This window comes from Pisolithus orientalis (genome assembly GCF_024613125.1).
Source record: "Pisolithus orientalis strain OTSU chromosome Unknown F5J12scaffold_54, whole genome shotgun sequence".
Lineage (NCBI taxonomy): Eukaryota > Fungi > Basidiomycota > Agaricomycetes > Boletales > Pisolithaceae > Pisolithus > Pisolithus orientalis.
In genome coordinates, this window is record NW_026260835.1 from 182,986 (window position 1) to 209,810 (window position 26,825).

The 26,825-nt window shown below is 46.6% G+C and overlaps 6 protein-coding genes across 6 annotated transcripts; 3 read left to right on the forward strand and 3 right to left on the reverse strand.

The window, feature by feature from the left end:
• Positions 1-9,210: 9,210 nt before the first annotated feature.
• On the forward strand, positions 9,211-9,927 carry F5J12DRAFT_727271 (uncharacterized protein; the record flags this gene model as incomplete). The annotated part of the gene is made up of 1 exon (XM_051741792.1): positions 9,211-9,927. A coding segment is annotated over one exon (717 nt), but the record flags the coding sequence as incomplete, so codon positions are not given.
• Positions 9,928-10,701: 774 nt separating this feature from the next.
• On the reverse strand, positions 10,702-12,365 carry F5J12DRAFT_786337 (uncharacterized protein; the record flags this gene model as incomplete). The annotated part of the gene is made up of 8 exons (XM_051743422.1): positions 10,702-10,949; positions 11,108-11,209; positions 11,313-11,369; positions 11,474-11,530; positions 11,566-11,736; positions 11,805-11,916; positions 12,115-12,204; positions 12,306-12,365. The coding sequence occupies 8 exons, from the start codon at positions 12,363-12,365 to the stop codon at positions 10,702-10,704; spliced, it is 897 nt and encodes a 298-aa protein (XP_051595482.1).
• Positions 12,366-15,208: 2,843 nt separating this feature from the next.
• F5J12DRAFT_861467 (uncharacterized protein) lies at positions 15,209-17,539 on the forward strand. The gene is made up of 2 exons (XM_051746877.1): positions 15,209-15,375; positions 15,449-17,539. Exons 1-2 carry the CDS (start codon positions 15,338-15,340, stop codon positions 17,349-17,351), a joined length of 1,941 nt encoding a protein of 646 aa, XP_051595483.1. The 5' UTR covers positions 15,209-15,337; the 3' UTR covers positions 17,352-17,539.
• Positions 17,540-17,633: 94 nt separating this feature from the next.
• On the reverse strand, positions 17,634-21,230 carry F5J12DRAFT_861468 (mitochondrial protein Pet127-domain-containing protein). Its single transcript, XM_051746878.1, has 12 exons — positions 20,491-21,230; positions 20,283-20,438; positions 20,166-20,235; positions 19,978-20,110; positions 19,776-19,922; positions 19,579-19,704; positions 19,399-19,518; positions 19,222-19,344; positions 19,062-19,159; positions 18,805-19,006; positions 18,554-18,740; positions 17,634-18,458 (listed from the first exon to the last, which is right to left on the reverse strand). The coding sequence occupies exons 1-12, from the start codon at positions 21,053-21,055 to the stop codon at positions 17,788-17,790; spliced, it is 2,598 nt and encodes an 865-aa protein (XP_051595484.1). The 5' UTR covers positions 21,056-21,230; the 3' UTR covers positions 17,634-17,787.
• Position 21,231: 1 nt separating this feature from the next.
• Positions 21,232-24,577, reverse strand: F5J12DRAFT_861471 (ribonucleases P/MRP protein subunit POP1-domain-containing protein). The gene is made up of 15 exons (XM_051746879.1): positions 24,351-24,577; positions 24,255-24,301; positions 24,149-24,198; positions 23,984-24,098; positions 23,830-23,926; positions 23,697-23,773; positions 23,474-23,643; positions 23,148-23,420; positions 22,957-23,116; positions 22,817-22,905; positions 22,581-22,764; positions 22,121-22,522; positions 21,664-22,086; positions 21,470-21,609; positions 21,232-21,421 (listed from the first exon to the last, which is right to left on the reverse strand). Exons 1-15 carry the CDS (start codon positions 24,532-24,534, stop codon positions 21,334-21,336), a joined length of 2,499 nt encoding a protein of 832 aa, XP_051595485.1. The 5' UTR covers positions 24,535-24,577; the 3' UTR covers positions 21,232-21,333.
• Positions 24,578-25,381: 804 nt separating this feature from the next.
• F5J12DRAFT_861477 (uncharacterized protein) lies at positions 25,382-26,526 on the forward strand. Its single transcript, XM_051746880.1, has 5 exons — positions 25,382-25,596; positions 25,653-25,782; positions 25,846-25,978; positions 26,033-26,068; positions 26,133-26,526. The coding sequence occupies exons 1-5, from the start codon at positions 25,442-25,444 to the stop codon at positions 26,183-26,185; spliced, it is 507 nt and encodes a 168-aa protein (XP_051595486.1). The 5' UTR covers positions 25,382-25,441; the 3' UTR covers positions 26,186-26,526.
• The last annotated feature ends 299 nt before the right edge of the window (positions 26,527-26,825 follow it).

Here is a 26,825-nt window from a genome sequence, read left to right on the forward strand (position 1 = left end):
CCTTTCTGCTATATCTTCAGCTGCAGCCAATTGTTCCTCTGTCAGGTTGTCCTGAATAAAAGCTGTCAATGCATTTTGATACTGTTGGATCTGCTTGCTTCCATGGGTATTGCCTTCTTCTACTTTCATTTTTGCAAGCTTCTCCTGTATTTGCTCTTGGTAAAATTTGCAGACCACTGCCCACACAGAGTATTTGTAACTGGATCTAAGGGTAATGTGGGGCTTCTTTGAATGGAGGGGCTTTTTCAACCAATCTTGTATTAGCTACAAGGGTGCTTTGAATTGTGAGCATCCAAATCAGAACTTTTAGAGCATACCTTGCACTTGGTCTGGACTTTGCTCCCTCTCAACTCCTTGTTCCTGTCCAATTGCTGCATCTCCTCCAATATGGATAGCAGAACTGCAGGCTTCTTCTTCTTCCCTGCTTGCCTCCATTCCTGGTGTCAGCACCCAAGGATCTCCAACTCTTCCACTTCAAACATTTCTTCCTCCCTTTCCCCCACATCTGATCATTCTATATCTCGCTCACCATCAGCATCATCTCTTTCCATCTGATCCCAGGCATCTGATTCATACTGGGACTCTGTGGAGTATGATGTGGTATGATGTATAATGGTGTATAATGGATGGTTGGCTACTAAGTTTTTTTGTGCCCTTGTTTGGTCTCAATCCATTTCAGTACTAGTGTGGTCATGCCAAGGAATTTGTTCAGACCTCCATGAAGTGACTGAAATATCCAATCAGGCTGATATCTTTGATGGGAGCTCTGTGAAGCAACCAAAATATCCAATCAGGCTGATATCTTTGATGGGAGCTCCATGAAGTGACCAAAAAATCCAATCAGGCTGATATCTTTGATGGGAGCTCCATGAAGTGACTGAAATATCCAATCAGGCTGATCTCTTTGACAGGATCCCACCCAAAGGCAGATTAGCTCCTGATTTGCATCCAGGCTGTCAGTTGGCTTGCCCAATCATATCCATACTTATATTGATACTGAACATCTTGTTTCACCTTCACCAGCTAATATAGCATCCAAATTCACCATTGTAATCCAGGCAAAGCACCCAGGTAATGTTGCAGCAGGAAGGGAATGTGTGGGCAGGGATTGAGCAGTAATAAGAAGGCAGCACCATGCATTGTGCAAGGCCAGTGTAGTTTCATTTGTATTTATGCCCTGACATGTGTTAAGGTACCAACATTGATAGAGCTAAATGATAAAGTGACTTGCACTAGTGGTAGCATTTCTAACAACTGACCTCATACTGTGAAATCAGCAACCTCCAGATGGCCAATGGAAGCACTCAAAAGGGTATGAGAATGATTGGTCCTACCCCAGGCCATCAGGTGAAGTAGCTGGAAGTCAAGACTTGGAGAACTGGAGGTAGATATAGATTGTGATTGGCAGAAGTCATGATCAAACAGCCAGATCCAACAACCCCTGTCCATTCTCCCCAATCCTCACCATCCAAGCATTCAGGGTCTTGCTCCCACAAGTACTTTGATGCATGGGTGGATTCAGCCTTTGATGGATATGAAAGCATCAGCCCACCAGTCCAGCAACTGATGTTACTGTGGAAAAAGGTATGCAGCAGTTCACCAACCCAAAAGCAGACTTCACATGGTGTGTCAGACACAGAATGATTACATCCATGAATGGGTTCCATGGAAGGGGGAGTTCTTGAAGATACTCCTGGAGCTGGAAGCCTCCCCAGAGCCAAGGAACTGCACCTGGTGTGGCAATGACAGGGTATACAGATGTCCAGATTGCTTGCATCAGCCCCTATTCTGCACAGAATGTTGCTGGAAGAGTCATGAGAGCCTGCCTTTCCACAGGATCCAACAGTGGACAGGGGACTTCTATGAGGAATCTGCCCTTCACATGGTGAGAGATCAGTTGGTTGCCCAGAATTACATTCACATCAAGACCCACAGACTAGTGTTCAGTTGCACCTAGGACATGGTGGAGCACCCTGTCCCCATGCAATCACACAAGCCCAGAAAGCAGCAGGTGAATCTCTGCCCATGGATGATCAAGAGTGGGAAGATGTGGAAGATATCAAAGAAAACCAAAAGCACCTCTGTCCTCCAGTGGGGTCAAGATATCTCACTATCATGGATGTCACAGGTGTTCATTTCATTGTAGTGAATTGGTGTGAATGTGAGACTGCAGAAACCCAATACATACAGTTACTCAGAGCCAAACTATTTCCCTCAACATTCAAGAAGCCAAGCACTGCATGCACATTTGCAGTTCTGGATGACTTCCTGAGGGACAACCTGGAATGTGGAACATTGGGTATGAACTATTACAGCAAGTTGCATCAGATCACATCCAGTGTGTTTCCACACCTCATTCCAGTAAGATTTGGTATTTTGGTTCCAAGTGATGGAATGTCTGAAGGGTCAATCAGGATGATACCATGAGCCTCTATGGGTTGCATGGAAATGGCAATACCTCAAGCTACTTAAATGGAATGGGTTCTGCAGGACAACCAGGTCAGCAGAGAAAGGCAGACTGGCATTATTTTGCACAGCATGCCCCCAGCCTGGAATAAATGTTGATACCAATGAGGATTTGGACCAGTAAGTAGCTCCAATAATGCAATCCTCATATGCTGACCTTTTCCAGCTGGCAGTTCACCCACACAGTAGTAATGGACAGAAACTTTAAAGCAGAACACATGCATGAGTGGAAATCCAAAGATCAAGTGTGGATGATGGATGGACTAGGTTATATGGTGACCAATCTGCACTATGCAGACTATTTGAATGCCACTCCACATATTGCAGAGGTATGAATTCATTCAACCTGTGCAAAACATGATCTGAGCTCAGGCACAGAAATCCACCTGCAACAACCACAGAGCTATCAGTCAGGCAAACACAACCTTGGGAAAGCTTCATGCAACCAGAATTGGGGCAACTGCATGCACACAGCATGGATGCTTTTATCCACATTGTGTTGTTGACTTCTGAAAAGGAGAAAGGTATGAGGTTGAATCATTGATTTTGACACCTGCTGATGGCACTGCAGACAGTTGAACATGGACTACTCTTTGGCAAATGCATTGGGATACAATATGGAAGGGATCAAACAAGTGGTTTGCTTCTATGACATTAACTGCTCCTACATGACAAATATGCAGAAGTGTGTGGGTCAAAGTGAGATGATTGATATCCCATTGTCACTTTGGATTATCCCTGGAACTGGCATATGGCATGTGCATGGGTACAAGAAGGAACATTATGCATGGTATGCCCTGCTGATCATCAAGGGGGCCAGATGGGTAGATGGAGAAATCATTGCAATGTTGTGGTCCATCCTTAACATGGCATCTGCATCTGCACATGGGATGACCTCACCACACTGCCAAGAACTGCTGGATTTCCAGATGAATGATTCCAACTTCATGAAGATGATTTGGATTGGTTAGTCTGAGGATCCACTTGCAGTGCACTCTCTGACATCCAAGATTAAGTGGATAGCCTATCATGGAAGCTCAAAGCAGCTTGAGCAGCAGTGCCATTGGTGAGGCAGGCATATATAAAACTAGATGAAGCCTTGACTGCAGAGCAGCAAAACAGCTGACACATGCAAGAGATTCATACACTGCACAATCATGTTGATGACCCATCTGTCATGGACATCTTTGAAGTTCAATTAAGGGCAGGTATGGCATCTGCCTTTTTGGATAAATGCAACAGACTGACATATCATGAGAAGCACCAACAGTGCATTCCATCAAACTAGTATTATTGGAGGAACCAAGACCCAGCAGAAGCCTACATGGAGCAGCTATTTGGCTAGCATGTGATTTATGCTTAGAAGAGGCCATAACCTCACTTCACATGGACAGAAAGGACATCAGGGAATGGGCATCTGAATTGAAAAAATTGGCTATGGCATGCTGTGCTGATTGCATTGCATCTGAACAATCAGGTTTTATCATGGATGCCATGATTTACTTGAAGCTCCACCTTGAAGCAGGCTCCAACACTTCCACCAGCAAATCCATACAGCAAACTGCATTTCTTGATGCAAATTCAGAGCAGGGTTATGCTTCAGATGATGGTTGGCTGGACAATGTGGGGGATGAGTTGCCCACTTCAGATGGAACCCTGGCAGGACTGCAGGACAATTTGCTGCTTCCATCTGCTCTTGGCATTGATGCATGTCAAGCTTGAGGGCTTCAAAATCTTGCAGAAATGGAGCTGAAGCTTCACACAGGTCAAGCTAATGATGTGCTACATGGCCTCTGTCTTATGTTGGCAGACAAGGTGGCTGTCTTTTGGGGGGGGGGTGCACACAGCTAAGAGCTATTCTATGAAAACTCAGGCCTGGGATATGATCCATGCTATCAATGTCTCAGTAAAAAAACAGGCCATGATTTATAATTGATGCAGAGATGCCATGGTTGTACTTGGCACAGGTGCAGATATCTTAGGGCATTATCAAGAGCTTTGTAAAGAAGACCTGGCTGTGCAGACAGTGGCCTTCTCCCAAAATGCACAGGAGCACTGTGGAACTCATCTTCCATGGTTTTGGTCAATCAACATCCCACAGGACACAGAATCAAAGAGTTGGATGTCTGAATGTATGTTGACCTTACTGTTCAACAGTGCTTTAAGGTTGATGAACTTTCTTCAATTAGTTTATCATATTCATTGGCTGTGAGAAAAATCCATCAAAGATCATTGGGAAGAAGAGGAAGAGCTCGTAATATCAGAATTTTAATGGGCTATAAGTTTCTTCAGATTTCAAGCAAACAAATGGCATAAGATACAGATGGGAAGCAGCAGTGTTGGAGCTCCTGGGGTGTGGTGTTATGCAGTGAGGCAGAGGATGATGTATTTGAGGTTGGCCAAGCATGCCAAATGCAAATGGCAGGCCATGAATATGACTGATATTCAGTTTGTCCTGGAGAAAGTATTTGTAGTTAAATGAACCATATAGGATGCCAACTTTGGGGTGAGGTGCAGAAGTTGCAACATGTGGTGTGCCTTTAAATCACTGCATTCACACCAACATGCCAATGCTTAGTACAGACATAAGATGGACATTGTGTGGCTACAGCACAACACAGCACATAGACATATAGAACAAACAACAAGTATACTACACCGTATGATGGGCATGAAGAATTCAAGCATTATCAAAATTGGAAGGGATAGGGGAGGCAGAACTTTCACATTCTGACCCAGAAAAGTCACTGTCCCCAGTGTTACTGTTGTCTACTGGTAAAAGTTTGATGCCAGGGTTAAATAATCCTAAGCTTCCTTCACAGCTAAGGATATGCTTGACCTCCCCAACCTGATGGTCAGCAACTTTCAGAAAGGTCTTTGCCTCCTCAAAGTCATCCATAGTGATCATTTGCATCAATTCAATCTCTCAAAGGTGGAGGTGCTGATACTTGACACCTGTGGCAAATGCATCTTGGCTGGCCTGAGCAAGCTGCAGCATCCAATGAGAGCAAAGGTTCTCAACCTCTGGAGATATGTTGGCTGTAGTCTGTATCTCATTGTCAATATCAAGTCTAGCTGTTTACAAGATTTCCTGACCATTGTGACCAGTTTCTTGGTCTTTTTGCATGGAGAACCACTATTTTTATCAGATGGCAAGGCCAGCTGAAAGTGAGTGTGCTTGAGACTTTTGGGTGATAACACAACATGATCCAAAACCTCTTCCTCCCTTGACTTAGTTGGTGGAGGGCTTGTCATATTTGTTTTCAATGAAGGGGGGGTCGATGGAAGGGCAAATCGACTGGATTGTGATGTGCTAATTGAGTGATTTCCTGATGACTGCATGGACATATTGGCACCAGTAAGTATTAGTGCACTTAGCAGTAGAAGGTGGTTTGAGGGAGCACAACTCCTAACCCTAATCCTATATCACTACTCATGGGTTGGGGACATGTGTAAACCACTGACTGCAGATCCCCATCTCTACAATGATCCTTGTCACTTATTCCCCCAGTAAGTTTGCCCATTATCCATTTTTAAATTTTCATGACCCATGTAAAAAGAGGCAGAACAGTAACCTGGGACTTCAGTATCAGAATGGCTGCCTCGGATCCCTTCTCAATCACTCTTCCTGCCCTAGCTAATACTGGCTTCACTTGCCCTAACTGCACTACACTGTTTACTGCAGGGGATGCTGTGATGCAGCATCTGTCTGGGCCAGGGCCATGTGGACAGTGGCTTGTTCAAATCCTACCCAGCATGGAGCCTGTAGGGTTGCCCTTTGGAGATGAATACCTCAATGATGTCGATGTTGCTAATGATGGTGTGTAGCATTCAACAATCTTTATGCAGTTAACATTTAAATTCTCTAGTTGACACAAACAGGAACTTTGACAACCCATTTGATGATAGTGACAATGACAGCAAGAACAGCAACTGCACAAATGTTCACCATTCCCTTGAAGATGACACCCACTACAAATCTCCTGAAACTCTCCCCCCTTTGGTGTCAGCTCTGCATGTATGAACATATCATCCAAATCAGGGTGAGAGCCTCAAAGGAGGCTTGAATCATCTTCAGCACATTGACCAAGATGAATTCACACATATATGTGACTCTGAAAACATTTATTATCCATTTGCATCAAAGGGTGAGTGGGAACTTGCCAACTGGCTGGCAAGTGGTGCCTTATCACAGAAGGAGATTGATGCTTACTTACATCTACAATGTGTGAGTGTGCTCATCCAGCACATGTGTGAATACTCACTGTTAAATATATGAAAGACTTCCCTGTTTCATTCAACACTGCCAAGGATCTCCATGCATGTATTGAATCTTTGCCTGAAGTCCCATGTTGGCATTTTCAAGAAATTAAAGTAGAGTCTTATCAAATGAAAGATCTGCTTGTCCTTTATTGGCATGATGGCCTTGAGGTGGTCAAACACCTCTTTCACAATCTGGTGTGAGTCAAACTGTGCCTATGCAGTACCTAGATGGTAGAACCTTTGATTTGGGAGGGTTTTTTGCAAGCTACAACACTCAAAGACAAGTGCTGAGGGTTAGGGGTGCTCCTGACAAAGAGGGAGCAAGAATGTGATAGAATGCGATAGGGTAGACTGCTGTCAGCCTACAGAAGGATGGATGGTGACTTAATTCGATACTCTGAGCTGCACTGAGCTCAGGGAGGACTTGGAGCAAAGTATATTGATGATAGATGGTGATAAGCAAAGTAGATGATAGCTAGACCCTTAATAAAGTCTCAACTATCAAAGCTGCTGAATGAATTACTGAGTGATGATGATATGTGAGCAAGAGGGGCTCTCTGACATCTCCTTCTTTTTCAGCTATCTAAGTACAATGATTTATATACAGTACAGGGGCATTGCCTATGGAAAACAAGGTGCAAACACTTGGTAAGTGATTGGTAAGTGATAAGTAAGGAATGTAAGCAGTGGGTAATTGTCTTAGAAAACATTGGTGAGCATTGATAAGGATAAGTAAGCCAAAAAGCAAAGAATCAGTAAGCAAGGTCAAAAGATTGGTAAGTATTGGCAATATGTGAGTCAAAGACAGTCAGAATGTAATGTCAGAAACTGGGAAAGTGCACTGGAATTGCATTAGGGGGAGGCTGTGCATGTCACATCTCAAAGAGATTGCTGCTGGGCCAAAGTGGGATGACAGAGAGGCAGCACTGATCTGATGCTGATATAGTACATCCAAAAGCAGACAGGGTGAGTCAGATGTCAACAGGGGTCAAGCTTTGGGGGTCTGTGGGGTGACAGGAGCATAGGGGATTGCAACTTTCCCCTCCTAACTGTCCTCTCAGTGAAGCAAATAAAAACTTCATGTATGAGGCTCTGTTGGAAGAGTGGATTAAGGGGGAGCATCTTCTTCTGTATCTTGCAATAAGGAGGCAAGATGTGCATCATACTTGTCATGGATGTGATCAGGGAGAGTGGAGAACAGTAGATTATACTGTAGCTGTTGCAATTTTGGAAGAATGATGGACAAGACTGGTATGAAGATGTTGCAGGGAGCAGGGAGGAAGGATCCATATGCTTCTTGGACAGGAGAGACTGAAACAACCACAGAAGACCTTTCCAAGCTAATGACAGACCTGAGGCAACCAAAGAATGTCCTCCTAGAGGTCATACTGACAAAAAGAACATGCTGTCCAAGCTGGATGGGCTGAAAGGGGGCAGACAAGGATGGGATGTACCAGGATGCTTCAGGACAGAAGCTGGTAGGAACTCCTGGTAGATATATGTTGCCATGGTCCCTGGAAAAGGGGACAAGAAAAATGATTGATGTGGAGGCAGCCATATCAGATGAACTAGCAAAATGAGTGTCTTTTGGAGGGAGTGCTGTAGAAACATGTGGAGTGCACAAATCCTTTCCAATTTTGGAAGGTAGGATCACATGGCTGAGCACTATAAGCAAGTGTTGGAATGGTGTCAGTATCTTGAGAATTGGTGGAGATACATCAAAAACTGGAATGCCATACACAGGTGCTTAAGAATTTTTATCAGTGCTTAACTTGCTTCCTTCCTTTTTCTTTGGCATTGATGACTCATTCTTGTGTGAGGGATGACTGCTGACATCTCTGGCTGTCCTTCACATGAGGGCTATGGTCTTCATCTCCATTCATCAGCTGCATCCATGTCCACCTCAACAAACACCTTTGGTGTGTGACACTGGTATTCTCCAATTGTATGGACATGAGTCCATATTGAGAATTTGAGGAAATGCTGAATGGCACAGAGTGTGTGTATGGCAAATTCATGAGTGCTGATCAGGCTTGGGAGATACAGGTCAGTAACATGTTGATCAAGTACATCTCTGATGCTGAGACTTCCTGTGATAGGACTCATTACCCACTGGTCATTCCTTCCTTGGTGTAATTGGTGCTTCAGACAAGACTCCTTTGATGATCAGTACTGGAAATAAAGAAATGCACCTGCTTTTGCTCTCCCTAGCAAATATTCATGCTGGCATGTGGATGAAGGCCACATCACATTCATTTGCACTAGCTGCATACCTCCCAATTCTGAAGTTCTGTAATGTTTTGCCTGCTGTATAGGCTGTTCTATCCTCCCATGTGTATCACTTTGCCATTTCAATTGTGATGAAGAACTTAAAGTTAGCCCATTGTGATGGTGTGGTCTTATCTGATCCCAACAGCAATCTTCACATAATCCATACACCACTTGGCACTTGGATTGCAGATTACCTGTGATCCATGCAATATTGCTGCATTCCACAAGGTATGTATGGAAAAGTGTCTCAACAGTGTTGTGGAACCATTCTGGGTGGATTGGGGGGATGCATGTCCATCAGTCTTTCTCACACCTGATGCACTCCATCAATGGCACAAGTTTTACTTTGACCATTGCTTGCACTGGGTTATCAATATTATCAGAGGTACAGAACCTGATCATCACCTTGCTCTCCTTCAGCCAAGAATTGGGACATGTAATTGGCTGAATGGAATTTCCACCCTCAAGCAGTGCACAGGCAGGGAACATCATGATCTCAAAAAGGTACTGCCTATTGTCACCACAGGGGCATTGCCAGATGATGTTCTTTGCACCATTTGGGCAATTACTGAGTTTATTTTTCTAGCACAGAATGTCTATCACTTCAACAAGACCCCACATTCATTCACAGAAGCACTGCAGGAGTTCCATCACTATAAACAAAGTGTCATTTCTGCTGGAGGTTGCCAGGGAAAAAATGGACCACTTCAACACTTCCAGATCCCAAAGCTGGAGTTGGGTCAACATGTTGTATGGAGCACATGTGCTATGGGTGCTCCTTACCAATGGAGCAGTGACATCATCGAAAGGTGTCATATTACCCATGTCAAGGCTCCCTATCACCTCTCCAATTGCCATGATTTCCATAAACAATGTTGTTGTTTTCTTGATCAACAAGAAAAACCACATAGTGTAGTCACACTTTAGTCACAACACATGGGCAGCCTGTGCACCAAAACACCAACACTTATATAGACCCCAAGATGGGCCTGCCTAAATAGATTAGCCAGTACACATGGACAGGCCTGAGGGACTAAAGTGAGAGCAACATATGTACAGGCCCATAAGTGCATTCCCACAACATATGGGAGGGCCTGTAATGGGTAAGGATGTTGAAACATTTAGATGGGTCCATGACCAATTAAGAATACTGAGCTGCTGTAAGACATGGATGGGCCCATCCTGGTAGGTTACACCCCTGTCACATCATCAAGGCAGGCCCACCTATCATAACATGGAGAGGGTCACAACATAAGGATGGGCCCAGGAGGAATATCATTTATGGTGTCACAACATATAAATGGGCCTGTTCATAATAAGCCATACCCCTGTCACAACATAAAGACAGGCCTGTCAGTAATGTTGTTTCATCATGTCACAACATATGGATGGGCCTGTCAATAGTAAGATGTACTGCTGTTAAAACATAAAGATGGGCCTGTCAGTAATCTCATGTATAGCATCACAACATATGGAAGGGCCCTTCAGTAGTATTATTTATATTGTCACAACATATGGGCAGGCCTGGCCCCAGTAAGATGTACCCTGTTGAAATGTAAAGACAGGCCTGTCACTAATGGATGTGGTATCCCTGGCACCCACTGAACAGCAGCTTTCAATGGTCACCATGCTGGCATGAATTGGAGATGATTTGAGTGACCCAGATCTCACAAGCTGCACTCTGGATGTATTTGGCATTAATCAGACTATTGCCAGCCATCTGCCCATCCACATTGAGTGGATGTGGCATCCCCAGCACCCCCTCAACAGCTTGCCATGGACACCATTCTGGCATGAATTGGAGCCGATTTGAGTGATCCAGACCTCACAAGCTGCACCAAGGATGTATGTCCCATTAATCAGACTATTGCCAGCCTTCTGCCCATCTGCATTGAGTGGATGAGGTATCCTTGGCACCTTCTCAACAGTGGCTTTCCATGGACACCATTCTGGCATGAATCAGAGCTTATTTGAGTGACCCAGACCTCACAAGCTGCACCTGGGATGTATGTTCCATTAATCAGACTATTGGTCATCCTTTTTCCCATCTGTATTGAGCAGATGCAGTATCCTCAGCACCCCCTCAACAGTGGCTTTCTATGGACACCATTCCAGCATGAATCAGAGCTGATTTGAGTGACCCAGATCTCACAAGCTGCACCCAGGATGTATGTCCCATTAATCAGACTATTGCCAGCCTTCTGCCCATCTGTATTGAGCAGATGAGGTATCTTTAGCACCTGCTCAACAGTGGCTTTCCATGGACACCATCCTGGCATGAATAGAGCTTATTTGAGTGACCCAGACCTCACAAGCTGCACCCTTTGTGTATTTGGCATTAATCAGACTATTGCCAGCCTTCTGCCCATCTGTATTGAGCAGATGAGGTATCTTTAGCACCTGCTCAACAGTGGCTTTCCATGGACACCATCCTGGCATGAATCAGAGCTTATTTGAGTGACCCAGACCTCACAAGCTGCACCCTTTGTGTATTTGGCATTAATCAGACTATTGCCAGCCTTCTGCCCATCTGTATTGAGTGGATGTGGTATCCTTGGCACCCACTCAACAGTGGCTTTCCATGGACACCATTCTGGAATGAATTGGACCTCATTGGAGTAACCCAGATCCTGCAAGCTGCAGCCTGGATGTATCTGGCATTAACCAGACTATTGCCAGCCATCCACCCATCCATATTGAGTGGATGCAGTATCCCTGGCACCTGCTGAACAGCAGCTGTCCAATGACACCATTCAGGCATGAATTGGAACTGATTTGAGTGAGAAAGATCCTGCAAGGTGCACCCTGGATGTATGTGCTATTCATCCAACTGTTGTGAGCCATCCACCAATCTGTATTGAGCAGATGTGGTATCCCTGGCACCTCCTCACCAGCAGTGTTCTGCAGACACCATTCCTGCATGAATTGGAGGTGATTTCAGTGATCCAGATGCAGCAGGCTGCAGCCTGACTGTGTGCTGCATGAATCAAGCTATTGCTGGCCATCCACCTATCTGTTTTGTGTGGATGTCATATCCTCAGCACCCACTCAACAGCAGTTTTCCATGCACACCATTCCATCATGAATTGGAGGTGAAGTGATGCATCAATATACTAGTAGTGTAGATTTGAGATCTGCCCACTCCCCCTCCTGCCCTTTGGAGTTTCTCCCCACAAATCCCCACAGTTTATTTTCATCACTCCTCTGAATTTTATGTAATTACATAAGCATCAAAAAGCGCAGCCACTACTCCCAGAAACATGTCCTTATTTGGCATGTGCCTGATATCCAACATTCCCACACACTGCCCTCATTGTCCCCAGCCTCCCCTTTCTTTCTGGGCTCTGTCCCTTTGCTGTAGGCATTGTATAAGATAGTTACATGTACTATAATTCCATTAGACCATAAATGAATGATTTTCTGCCCATCCTAATGGGCCTAAACAATTGCAACATCTGATTGGGGGAAAACCAGAAAAAGCAATTGCTTTTTTCATATATTGGTTATATCCACTGATAGTCCTCAACTGTTTTCTCCAGAGCAAGGACATGTGTCAACTGTTCAGAACCCTTGTTCTTTGACTGACCTACAGGTTGGTGAGTCATATGATCGCACACACATAAAGGGAACAGACTAATGAGGTAGAAGTTGAGTTTGTGCATGTACTTGTGCAGCCCACTCATGCTGTAGAGTCTGCATGTCAACATGCAGAGCATGAAGAGCCTCCAAAGCCACCAATTTCCTACTTTTGCAGAGGGACCATTTCCTGCTCAGCCACTGGCCAAATGCATCAAAAGACTTCTTGTCCAAGTGTCAAATTTGATTGTCAAGGACAAATAATCTCTGATGATACTAAGGGTAAAATGAGCACTGGAATTATATTTGAAGAAGAGTCAATGCTTACCCCAGATACTCAAAGAATTGGAATAAGCATTTTTAGGCTCAATAGATGACTGGGGGGTCTACCACCATGTGGAGGGATTGGGATGCCTCAAGATAGCACATGTAGGGCTTGAGAAGTGCTGGAATGATATCTTGTGACCACCATTGCCATTGGTTCTCATGCTTCTGTGAACCACTTGGACATGAAGGCAAGCCAACCTCACTGAGTTCAAGCTCATTCACAGCATTGAAGACATCAACAGGTTGGTGCTGAGGGCAATGTGGTATTGCAGCAGTATCTTGAGCATGGTGTTGGCAGCCTGGAAGTACAAAGACAGGTGGAGGTGCAGGGAGGTACAGTGCTTTCATACCAAAAGGGCAGCATTGATGAGCTAGGGGAGGAGGGACAAACAATGACTGTGTCATATTCTACCCAAATATAAACATGTATAACCTCTTAGACATAGGGATCAGAACATACTGAAGGGGCAGGTATACCAAGTGACACTTGGTTGTTTGGTGATGGAGTGGCTACATTGGGCAGCCAGTTGGTTGATGCAGACAACATCAATAAGACCTGTAGGGGAGCTAAGATGTTATGAAGAAAATGACAACCACTGCCAGGAAATTAATCTCTTCAAACCAAACTGTCACATCTCCAAAGAAGATTCCATGCATATTCATACCCTGTGCAGATGAGGTAGTGGTCTATGAGGCTGTGTCATCTCTGACACTGACATATGGGGCTCCATCCCACTTGGGGGCAGCTCCCTTCCACCTGACATCTACTGCATTCACATACAGTCACATCAATCCAGAAGGTGATCCTTGGGCTGGGGAATATCTGTGGGCTGGATTGTCCTCACAGGCCTTTGAGGGAGGGCTGTCTGAACTTCACCAATATCATCAAACACTTTGATTTATGCTTCCATATGCTTTGATTTGCATGTCCATACATTTTGATTTACACATCTTTTTGTTCAATACTCTCAAAAATATTGATATGATACTAAGTTGGGATTCCCTGAGTGTTATCAAGTACATCTAACTGCAATATCTGTGATTGAGAAGGCCAGCCATCTCACCAGCATTGTAGTGGCTGACAATTTTGCTACATTGTGGTACAGACCACTATGCATTGGTACTATAACAACTGTGCAGTATTGTAGTATTTTTTCAGTAACCCGGTCCACTGCAGGTACGGACCACTTCTAACGACTATCCAACCCACTGATGATAAACATTGCCAAGTCCTTTACTTTACCATTCCCATCATGATCGCAATTCCCCCTTCTTTTCCCCCATCCTTCTCTCAGTTCATCCTCGTTTACCCCAAAACACTTTAATAATCTTCTATACACTTACCTTCATAATTCAGAGACACCCTGTGACAGCGTGGATGGGAGATGTACCATCCGGAGCAGTGGAATCAAGAACTATGGGTATCATGAAGTATTCATACTATAGTTCATTAGATCTGTCAAACTCCAGTCATGGTCTTGTAGTATGGTAACACCCAGGGATACAGATGTGAAAAGGATGGAGACTTCAGCACTGATAATCGAGCCTGGGGGCATGCATGCGTAGAACAGCATATTTATGTGTGTGTGTGCATCAAGAAAATAACACTTTACTATTTTTGACTTTTTGTGACTAATGTGACTTTTTGGGAAGGAATCTACTATCATTACCCATGTCCTGCAGGCATGGCTGCACTGTTCTTGCTTATTTTGGTCTTGTTCAAACCACCTAATTCATAGCTATCAGTAGATACCACATACATTCAAATTGATGGAGGTTCCAAAGAGATATTGTGATTTTTCTCTCAGACAGTGTGCATCACACCAATGGCTCAATATCTCTGAATTTTCAGACATTTTCTAGTCTTCTTGGCTTAGATATATCATCACTTAGTTGTCTCAATAGATTCTGTTCTCTTTTCATTCTTCAAAATGCTGTATATGGTCAAAAAAAAAAGTACAGATAGTAGGTTCCTTCCCAAAAAGTCACAAATAGTCACAATAGTCACAAAAAAGTCAAAAAAAGTCACAAAAAGGTCAAAAATAGTAAAGTGTTAATTTCCTGATGTGTGTACATCAACCTGCAAGTTTGAACTTTGGACTCTGTTAAGTGTGAGTACTTGAGTTGGTATTCCCACCAGGGCGTCATATCGGGTATGGTGCCGTGAAGTCTGTTGAAGATGTCGGTAGTTACAAGTTGCCAATAAGTGACCCGGCTGAATCTGGCCTGGATTGTGTAGTAAGGGCCGGTACGGGCCGCCCCATGACCACTGGAAACGATTAGGGGGCGATAAGTCATCTAGACTAGAATTATAAGAGGGGCGACTTTCTACTGTAACATAAACAGCACAGACCAAATCCCTGAGGAGCACAACAAACTCTGTCGCGCTACCCATCAATTGGAGCCTGCATTCAAGCTCCATACCTGGAACAAGATGGAAAGGTTGAGAAGTAGCCCATCCATGGGTTCCAAGTGAGCCTACAGCCACCCTAACGACCTTGCACACGCCCTGACTAGTACCAATTCCTGCCCGCCAACCTAACAGTATAATGGATACTACAGACCACGGAGAAGCGAATGCTCAACGTTCGCAAAAGCTCCGAAACAACCCCTTCATCCCTCCATCAGATGGTTCATGTCCCGTAAATCGATTCCCGCCTGAAATTCTGTCTCTCATTTTTGAGTACGGGACTGCGGCGGATATCTTGGATGAAGCAGATAAGAAAGCGCCTCTGACTTGGAAGGAGTTTTGGCGCCGTGTTGGGGATAGAGCAGACGAAGGTTCCGGTGAACAAAAGGGTCAAATCCAAGAAGAGAAAGGCGAGCATGAAACCAAAGTAATTAAAGAGGAGGGATCCGATGCAGAATGCGAACGCTCTGAATATCCTAGCGGACTATCCCACAACTCGGAGATCCGTTTACCTTTCCAAATTGTCGTCTCCCAAGTGTGCAGACACTGGCGCACCCTCGCGCTGGGAACCTCCTCACTCTGGACAAGGATCGAGGTTTCGTGTACGCACCAACTTCCTTACGAACAAGTGATAGCCTTTTTGGAACGTAGCAAAAGTCTTCCGTTGGACATTTGCATCGGTTCCGAAAATCCGATTGGCCTCTTAGACGACAGAGGCGAACCAGTGATTTCTAAGGCTAACCTCGAGATGCTCTTTACTCTCTTGGTTCCTCACATTCCCAGATGGGGTTCAATAGAGGTCAATGCCGCGTCTTACGAGCATATGTACGCATTCCTGAAGGCAGTCTCGGATCGATCCGTTCCTCCCGCTTCCCAACTCCGTGTCCTCCAGCTATATTACAAAGAATCCGAAGACTCTATCGTTACGTTTCCCATAAATTCAGAACTCTCTGATCACTTGACGCTTTTCAGCGGTTCCGCCCCGCGTCTCCAGAACATCAGTTTGTGCGGCGTACATGTCGATTGGAGTCAAAGTTGGCTTCGGTCTCCTTGCCTGGTCGAACTCCAACTTGCTTATCATTTGGAAGACTTCCGCCCTCATTGGCCTACATTTTTCGCTATGTTACGTGCAACCGCGCCAACGCTCAAGAGGCTGTCTCTTGAAATGTCAGGCCCTTCTGTATCTCTTGGAGACTGGACTATTGGACCCGGTACCCTGGAGTGGAGCGACGCAAATAGTTCGATTTTACTTCCTCAATTAATCCAACTCGAGCTGGCGTTTATCCCGCCCTTCGAAATCATTCCGCTGTTGGGGCAACTATGTATGCCCTCGCTCAAGGGCCTTGCTCTCAAATTTGATGACAGGGATTATGCCGATCTCGTCACATACTTAGTGGGACCTACGACTATCCCTGCCGCATCCTCATCCCAAGCACAACCACGTAGTCTGCTTAGGGGCCTCGAGTCTTTTAAACTCGCTGGTTTATTATGCAGCGACGAGAGCATCAAGCAGATGTATAACGAACTCGTCAACCTCGAGTCTCTTAACCTGTCCATGCGCCACCTCTCTTTTCGATTTTTCGAAGACCTCCGCCCCCGGCTGCCGCAGACGTTAGAGGATGGGTCCCCTGATACCACCGTGCCTCACCAGGTTTTCCTTCCTCGTCTGACGACGCTCTTCACTTCTGGTATCTCCGGTTACGATGTTCGACCTTTGGTGCAAGGGCGACAACGGGCCGGTGTACCTCTGCGAATGGTATTTGTACCATATAGTGTGTTTGTCCACTCCGAGGAAGAAAGGTGGTTGAAAGAGAATCTGGAGAAGTTCGATTATTTTGAAGAGAGCGACGATGAATATTTAAATGACCATGGGTCTAGTATCTCTTCGTCCTATAGGTCATCGAGCTTATATGGGGGATGGGATGGGGAAAGTGCACCTGAGGAATGGGGTGCAGAAAATTCATTTGAGGAATGGGATGCGGAAGATGATGGGGTTGAATCGGGTGGGGAAAATGACTCGACTGAATCCGAAGAGTGAAGTGTTTTTTCTTTCTTTCTTTCTAAAATTCTTGTACGAAGAACATGGATTGATATCCTTCATCCAGACCATGGAAAGGTGTAACCCAAAGTCGGTAGAAACGTGTATTCGGTTGATAGTATCATGTTAGCATGGGGTTCTGTTAACTTGGGAGTTGAAACATTAGCCTATCCAATCTTCAATGCAAACAGGATGTCCATGAAGGAGTCCTGCCAGATTCATGCTGCTTATGTTCAAGTACGCACCTCCTCCATTACTACAATTAGTCTTAACAATTCAATTGTGCAAGCTAAACTAGAGACAATCCCCCGAGGTGCTACCCCACCATAATTGGTACTTCGGGAAGACTTGTGAGAACGCTCGCTGATGCGACGCAAACTGACGACGACGATTAAGTTCATCTACACTATGCTATATACGATGTCTATGAATCTAGTCAATGAGTGGCGTTACTAACGTTAGCTTCCGTGGGATGATCCGTCGTGGTTCCACTTGGCTCTGGGCCCTGTTTTTCGGCGGTTTTATCTAGTCCCTCAGGAACTGGACCTGCATCCGACGCCTCACCTTCCCCGACACCGGTGGCTGACACGCATGACTCGTCAACAGAAACACTGACGCTACCGACTTCCCCTCCATCCTCGGCTGATGCCGACATGTCGCCCGCAAGCTGGCAATTCTGGTCCTCCACTACGTCCCCCAAGTGATCGGCTGGACCCCATACGATCTTTCCCCGCCCAGATAACGCTTCTTCGGCTTCCGTGCGCATAGTGGCATCATGCCCCTCCCGAGCTAGTCTTCTCAAATACTCGATCCGGGGAGGTGCAGTGCGGAATGCGAGTGATTGCCTCAAGGAGTGCCATTCGTCGCCTCTGGTTTCGACGTCATTTGCATTTGTATTGGGGGAAGAGGACAGTGGGTCCCCATCGGAAGGTTTCGACACTGGACCACCAAAATTAATGTTATCCCAGTACGCTGCCATCTTTGAGATGGACGTCACCCCGGTTGGGAAGTGGTGTGCAATAAGTTGGCGGTTTTGGCTCTGCGAGAGGTTACCGCGAATGTCTACACCATCAGCAGCAGAATGGGATATCGTCCAGCGGATGAGCCCTGTGAGTGCATCAGTTAGTTGTCGCCTATCAGATAATTGAATAGGATGAACGAGGGCACGTGGTGGAAGGGGGAGCGTAAAAAACCGAACTTACACGGTTGATCAGATGCAACTGCCGTCGACCCACGTACCGGCGCATCGTTGAGATGGTTTTCTACCCTTACTTCGAGTTGGGTGATCGGACACGGTTTACCTTCAGATGCTTCGACCCAATTGACTGGTTCGACGAACACGACCATCTCATTAACGTGATCCCGCTTGTCGAACGTGCATCTCACGCTCTACGGGAGAAGCCCATGGTTTGATTACCCACGCAACAACATGAGATAGAACAGATGTACACACCCGCTGGCCATACACCCCCACGACTTCTTTCAGGACAAATTCGAGTAGGCGGAGACACTTATCAAACACGCGCGACCCATCGCCGGGACCATATAAGCGCGCTTCCATCTCCTCGAGAGGAACGTATTGGAATCCGAATATTCGGGCTGTATTGTGGTAGGCAACAAGAACGCCATCCATGTTCCCGATGCGAGCCTGAAAACTATAATGAGGTCATTAAGTGACGGGGGAGACCCTTTGGTAGAATAGCCACTTGCCTGTATTTTAGGAAAGCACTACGAATAAGGTCATAATATTCTTTCTCGAAGCTTTCCAGCGGTCCTGTGAGCTTCTTGATTAGATAACCCGAATTCTCCTGTGATGCAAGTCGACGCCAGCATGAGTCCGTATAGAGGAAACACAACGTATTGCACACACCTCATAGTTTAGTATGTCTAGTCGGATAGGAACTGCAGCACGGGTTTTTATATCAAACACACCGGTGCCTGGTAATCGTGAGTCTATGCAATCGAGTTGAGACCGCATGATGAAGCTGTCAGACTACGCAAAGTATTCACGAGGGCAGTTCGACCATCAGTCGAGAAACAAGCTCACCATGGCATAGCGGTACGCTTCCCTCCGTGAATCATTGTCATCTGGGGGCTCCGGCGAAGAACGAAGAAGTTTCTTGAACTCTGGTTCCGGAAGGACGAGAAATTTTTCAAGCATCGTTCCCTATCAATGATAGGACCTAACTGAGAGAAGATTTGGGGAGGGTCGATAAGCTAGTCGTACCATCCAAGTCAAGACGTTTTTTTCGGCAATTATATTAGCCTTGTCCGAGTCAATCGACCATACGCCGTCATCATAATTAAGGATCACCGACGTGGGCATGCGCTGACCAGGTGTGAATGTGGTGGCCTGCATCATGATACCGAATTGATGTCAGCCCCACAAAGGAGAAATAAAGTAAAATGAGACTTGTTATATACCTCGTCAGCGAATGCACGGCTCAGCGGACTGGTGTCGACTGCCCGGTCGCCAGATACAAGAAAGTACACGTGACTTAAGAGACCTGTAAGAGAGGAAGTAGAGCCTACGAAGGGGCGGTTGTGTTGCTTGGCTAGAATTTGTAAGTCCTATAGCATGCGTTTAATTTCGAAGAAATTGCAAAGTAGCGCGGTAGCTACATACGTTATCCTGAGAGCTTCTCACGAAACCGGTGACACGGTCAAAAGCAAAATCGTTCACTTTGGGTATGGTTTCCAACCACGGCGTGAAATTGTACACCCGTGATCTTGGGTCTTGCAACCAATGTACGCCCGGACTACCCACCAGCGCTACGTCATTCACTTTCCGAACTAATGAAAGAGAAAACGAACTTGAACAGAACACGACTAAGCCCGTGCGCCAGCTGAGAAATGGGTTTATGTTCCGAAGGAGACTTGACATCTGTGAAAAGTTAATTTTATAGCAACACAAGTACTGAGCTAGCTGACCTTGAAGATAACTGGATGGCCCTACGCGTCCAACGCGAGGCTCGTCGTGAAGAAAACCCTCCGTCCTCCGAGAATATATTCGAGCTTGTAAGTGTGGCGGTAGTCGACGCCTGGCAGCCATTGGTGTGTCCTGTAGGGTTGTGGGAGGTGCCAGTCCTTTCGGTTTACCTCAGACATCCACAATGTCGTAAGATACCAGTTGACGTACCATCACTTCCCCACCCAGTGGACCACTCGTCTGGTTTGAATCCACTTCCCTCTTGGTCGATAGCGCTGCACGTCTCCAAGGTCGAGGAAGCCTGCTCCGTGCCTCCTTTTACGTTGTGTGGGTCACTCCGACTCCTCGGTGTAGATGTCACAGATTGAAGGTTGGAATGAATACGCGCCCCGGCTTGGAGATTCCGAAGCAGGGCGGAACGTAGTGCTTCTCGTCGTTGCATATGAAGCTTGACTACTTGCGAAACCTTCGGTTTTCTCGGCGTTCGCCGCTTCTGTCTTTTTCTCTCTCTACGAGGTTTGGTATGTGCACCGGGTGCCTTTGCCTTGTACGATTGTCTCGTTTCGAATCCTGTGATGGGAGGGGGGCTATGGGCACTGAGCCGGGTAATAAGGCTGCCTCCCGAACATGCAGAAGCGATCGACCTCGAACAAACGGTAGTGACAGAACGGTAGACACCCCGGAATGCGTGCACAAGGTTGGGATTCCGAAATGATCGAACGACGCGCCACCGGCCGACACTGGGGAATAGAAAGCCATTGCCGAGAACCTTCATACGCAGCTCTCCTCCCAACGTGCTGGACACAATGAAAGCACGACTTCTCTATCGCACCGACCTTCGTATGTCAATTCTTGGTTACCTTTCCAACTCTGCTAAGTTGCCGCGAAGAAAAAATGTAACAACCCCGTCAGCTCAGCTAGGAGTTCAATGCTGCCAAAGAAAATTGGAGCCACAATGATGGTCGACACGTGACTGGCCACGGTACATCTACACGTATTACATCCACGTGATCATGATGTCAGAGGTGACTAGCAATGCAGTCTACAGTCGATCTACGCGTCCAGTAACTCAAGATAAGCAGCTCGCGACACCGTAGAATCCCTATTACGAAATTTTACTATCACAGCCGGCTGAGCTAGCCTATGACAACCATTAGCACCGAACGTCGACATACGAATGGTCACCTACCGCTGTGCCTGCCTGCGAAGAGTCAAATATTGAACAACGGAGATCGCACCCAAGGCAAAGCCTTCACCACGTGATAGCGATGCGTCTCCAGTAGTAACATATCCAATGATATCTTCCTGCGCTGGCCGAATATCCCCTAGCTGCAGTTCCAAGAACTCACAGTCGTGTATATCAATGAACTGACAAGCACGTACCCCATCTTCAGTTTGCGTTTCAGCGTCATCAGTTCCGACAGAAGTACTCTGACGTATGGCTGCAAGCCACTTCCTTGCTTCGATATCATCCATTTTGTATATGCCCGCGAGGTCGCTCGGCACGCCCCTTCCGACCATCTTTATACGTACCATGACAAGCGCCGTTTGCCACAACTGTGCTGCATCCACGTCCCTGTCTAATGGAACCATATGATGCCTTTCACGTAGTTTGTTAATCCGCTCCAAAAACTCCGGAGGGTCGAGTGAAACGTCGGAAAGGATAGAAGGAACCTTAGGCCCTCGCAAAAGCCAAGGACGAACGGAGGTCTTGGCAAGAACAGGTCGCACCTCTTCTGCGGCGGAGAGATCCTCTCGCTGGGTGTTCACTAACCCCTCTGCCGTACCCACTTCCGGCGGCAGTGGCTCCAACCCAAGAACGACATCCCAATCTGCGCACCATGGACTCCCTAGTACCAAGTTTCTCCCAGTTCGTTCTCTTCGCAGGTGGCGTCCTTTCCCACCGTTCTCTTTCCTGGATAGCACGTTCTTCCGATGCAACCTCACACGCACGGGTGGTGGGATAATCCACAGGGAAAGCAGCAATCCCTGCTTCGAAATACTGTTTCGTCCGTTCGCGCTGTCCCGCAACACGCGTTCCCGTATAGATAAGAGACGGTAAGAAAGCCATAGACCACCCAGCTGGAAATAAAAGCGTCCATCCGTGAATTCCTTGAGCTTTATCAAGTGTGGAGGGTGAAGGGGAAGACGGAGGGTATGCTTCAAGGGAACGTTGCACTAGCATGACTGGAATCCGATCGTCCTGGCGGAGGGCACGTAATTTTGTACCGGGAATGGCAAGCTGGCATGAATGAAGGTGAATAAGTGGTGCGTCTAAGCAAGGACAACCTTCTCCTGACCTTCGAACGACGTTCATCAAGGTCTTTTTTCTTGTACTTAGGCTTCTTCAGCCTGTCCCTCTGGTTTTCATCCCAAATATCAGATTGAGCTGTTGACGATGTTGGGAAAACGAGGCCGCTTGCAGGAGCCGCGGATGACTTGGATATATCAGGATACGAAGGTTTGGGGTTCTCCGGAGGAAACCTAGAGACAGGAAGTTGAGATTCGCGGAAGACGGTGACACACACTGACATACTTCAGACGTGGATCAACCACTTTTAAGCCAATGATCATCCGTCGTGGAACGTTGCCCGGTGTTTGCAAATCGGACAGCGACTTCCAGAACTATGTCGTTCAAGCAAGGAAGAATCAGCCTAAAGGCAGATCTTAGCCTACCTTGTTAAAATCCTCCCGTTCATCGTCCCCAGCGAGAGACAAAGCCCCTTTGATGATCTGACTAGACTTAGGGCCCATGACCTCGAATGCGTTGATGACTCCCCTCAAGTCGTTCATCTCGACTTGAAATGACACAGTCGGATTGTTAGATTTATTCACCCTGCAATGCATGCGCAGCTGATCTCTTCAACGCTTCGAAGACATCTTCGAATACAGCAGGATGAGCGCGCACCCACAAGACCCTCGCGTGAGGTGACGGGTCGGAGGCTGCGTTGTCGTTTGTTTCCTTCTGTTTGCCTTTTCCTTTCCCCTTTCTGCTACTTTTAGTCTCAGTCTGAGTTTCGCTAGCTGTGGAATCTAGGGCGAGTGGCTGCCAAATAATCGTGACGGGCCCAATGAGACCAAAAGGCCACCGGGCATGCTCATACATGTGAGTGTCACAAGTACGACTTCCTGATGTGCATCTACGGATACTGTAAGAAACCTCTCCAGTAAGGGCAATCACGAAACGACTAACTGCTTAAGGCCGGAGCCCTGCGGATCACAGCACGTCTCCAGAGCGGTTAAAAGGACGGACTGGGGTCCCTTAAGCTCGATCGTGCCATAATAGGATGCATCATGTAAAATGGAGCCATGTACGGAGGCACGATGAGAGGGTCGGAAGGCTTTTTCCGTTGGTGTGACTGACTGGAGAAGGCGGATTGATAATACAGTCAATGGTTTCAAAGGGAAAAACGAACCAGTCTATAACCCCACATGTTCTCCATCTTTGTGCGCTTGGCATGCCATATATGAGTTTCTAGCCACGCTTTGTCACCTAACATTAAAGATTGTAAGGCATAGGTTAAACGGTCAAAGAGATCACTCATGTGCATTGTCGCTTCAATAGGGACTCGGTTCGAGTCATCTGCTTCGCTTTGCCTCTCTTCGGGCGAGCGCCGCTGTGAGCTTTGTGTTTGACAGGGTCCATCTGTAGTATTTACAGTATCAGCGACCCGGGATGGACTAGTCGCGTCACAATACTTGCTTCCGCACGCGCCTTCTCTCTGAGGCGTAGGGGTACACGTCGAACGTTATGGCTGGCAGCGCGACGCCTGAGGTGTCGGGGAAGTGTTTGCCATGCGCGATGCGTTGAGCTGTCCCTGGAGATGCAGTTAGTGGTGTCGTCCGCAAAGAAGTTGCGTTGGGTTACTTGGCTGATTTTATCGCCTTTTCCATCGCGTCAATCTCGTACGCCCGCGCCTGTTGGCAATTCTATGAGTGAGATTGTTACCATGTTTTGTTTGAGACCACCTTACTTCTGTGAACCTCTCGACGTCCAACGTAGCCGGCAAGCCCTTCATCGCTGCACGGCGGTTCAGCCATGATCAGCGAAGTGAAATAAAAGGACGTACAATCGAAGTTTATATTAATCTTCGAAGGACCCGGCCTGGCATTGGTGGCATGGTCTCCCTGACCACTCGAGCTCCCAGACGCGACTGGCTGAACTGCTATGGTGCGCGCATCAGCAACTTTAAGCTTCTTCCGTTCTCGAGCATTGAGCTCGTCGACTTCGTCTCCCTTGCGTTTCGGGGGCATAATGCAACGCGACTTGACAAAGTTTCTGGTGATTGAAACAAGACAATCGTCGCGACAAGTTCACACGACGAATGCTCGGAGATTTCGCTTTCTGTTTATAGCCACGCCCCTATCGAATCGACTAACCTACAGATTCTGTGCAAGCGAAATTTCGTATATGGTTGCGCTAAAATCCCCCCAGAGACATGCGAACGAGGCATCTGTTTGGTCATGATGTATGATCCATGAACCAAGCATCAAGCATATGAATGGTTGATGGTTAATCTAAAACCGATTCCTTTGCACTCAAAATATCCCTACAAGCTGAGCGAGATCAAACGAGTTCGGCTTACAAGTCTTCCCTTCATGACATTTTACACCTGAAACTTTGAACGAACACGACTCACTTTACACGTCGTTAGGCGGCTTGCTTCATCGTTTCTCCTTTTCTTGATCTCTCTATACAATACGTATAATAATATGGCGATGTTCTCCCTCACAGGGACCCGCACAAATCGGGTGTTAGCCAAGGTTAACAACCAGGAATTATGGACTAAAGACTCATAGAGGACCAGAGTTACGGGATAGGTGCGTCTTCGTCGAGGCTAACTCGAAAAACATGACAATCAGAGATTTATCAGGCACTTGGTATTCACTGGACTAGCGTGTCAGATATGTGAAAGCAGCGTTCATCGAACTTGTTGTCCGTCTTTGTTTTTTCCAACGTACCTTCTAACAAAAAGAGCGATCAGCGCATGTTCAACAAGAGCCTTCGTTGCGCATCCTGAACCTGTCTTAGTAGGGGCTTTCTACACAGCCACCCATGGTAGATTAGTGCGGGGTTAGCCGGGAAGGCCGTGTGAGGGCTACTCGTTCCAGAGGACGTACACAAGTTGTTATTAACGGTACTACCCAAGCGACGACCGCCATGCTGCGTAGCCTTCCACTGACACGAAAAATATCTAAGTGCACGGCATCGCGATACCTATCAACTTCACAGGTGCTGCGTGAGGAGACTTCGACTTCTCCCAACCTTGGAACAGTGGCAAGGCCCAAGAAGCCAATTGGCGGCTTCCGTGGAGGGTTTGTATCTATCTAACAAGTGCTATTTAATCCATGCTGATCATATAGATTGTTAGCTTGATTGGATTTTTGTTCGGCTTTTCGCTAGCTTCCGCATTTGCCGCTTACCATTTACTGGACGAGTACAAGGCCGCTTCGGCAGCTCTCCAAACTAGCGTAGAGGAGTTGCGAACTAGCACAGAGAAGGTGATCGCTAGCACAAGTACATCCTACTCATATCTGACTGCTGACTCGTGTTGTTGTCGCTAGGTATCAGCACATGTGCGACGAATAGAAGCCGTTGAGAAGGACTTGAAGGCACTCTCGCAACGTTCTGCAAGTCAAGATGATTTAGCTAGAGTACGCGCGGAACTAAAGAAAGTGTATGATGGTCTTCACATCGGTGAGTAACACCTCTGCAGTAGTCTATTTTTGCCTTACTCGACGCGCGACGAAGAATTTCTCGATCTTCGATCCCATGTTTGGGGTATGCGTGAGTGGATAGTGCCATAATGACGCGACAGCAGATCTCAGGGTGTCCTTTTTTTAAATCCCAGAACAAGATCTCCATTCGTTGGCCCAGAAGGAGGCGACTTCTATCCGGGTGTAGTTGCCTTGCACACACATTGTCTAGACACTGGGATGTGGATTGCTTTTAACATGAATGCAAGTCATATTCATTTATATTAAATTCTGGGCATTCCAAGGGCACGATTCCACTTGCCCTCAGAAATGTATTTGCTCTCACGCATTTGGTGCCTCTGGCCGTATCGCCCAATATAGGTGTGCGAGTAACTACATCTGGATTGTGCAACTGCCACGAATGCCTTTGCTGAGCCATCCTAGACACAATGGGAAAATACAGAGTAAGTGACGCGGTTTATAGTCTTATCGAGTGCAGTCTCGAAGTCAATTTTTTTGCGGACAGTGTCAGCGTCATCATCGTGGCACCACTGAGAGATGTGTAGACGGCGGATGCTCGGTCGCGAGCACCATAAATAACCTCTGGCAGTCGGTGATTTGTGGACATACTCCACCTCTGACTGGTTCACCAAGAACCAGGGTGCATATTGCCATCTATTTGATGGGTGGCCGATGGTAAGCAAGGGTCCTGATGTGCCCTTGACCCATGACTTTTCCGAAGTCAGCCTGCCTCGGTAGTTAAGACGCTTCATTCATTCCCGTCCACCGGATATGCCTCTGCGCTGATTGCCATGCCTTAACCAGCTTGTACACTCATTATCTGAGAC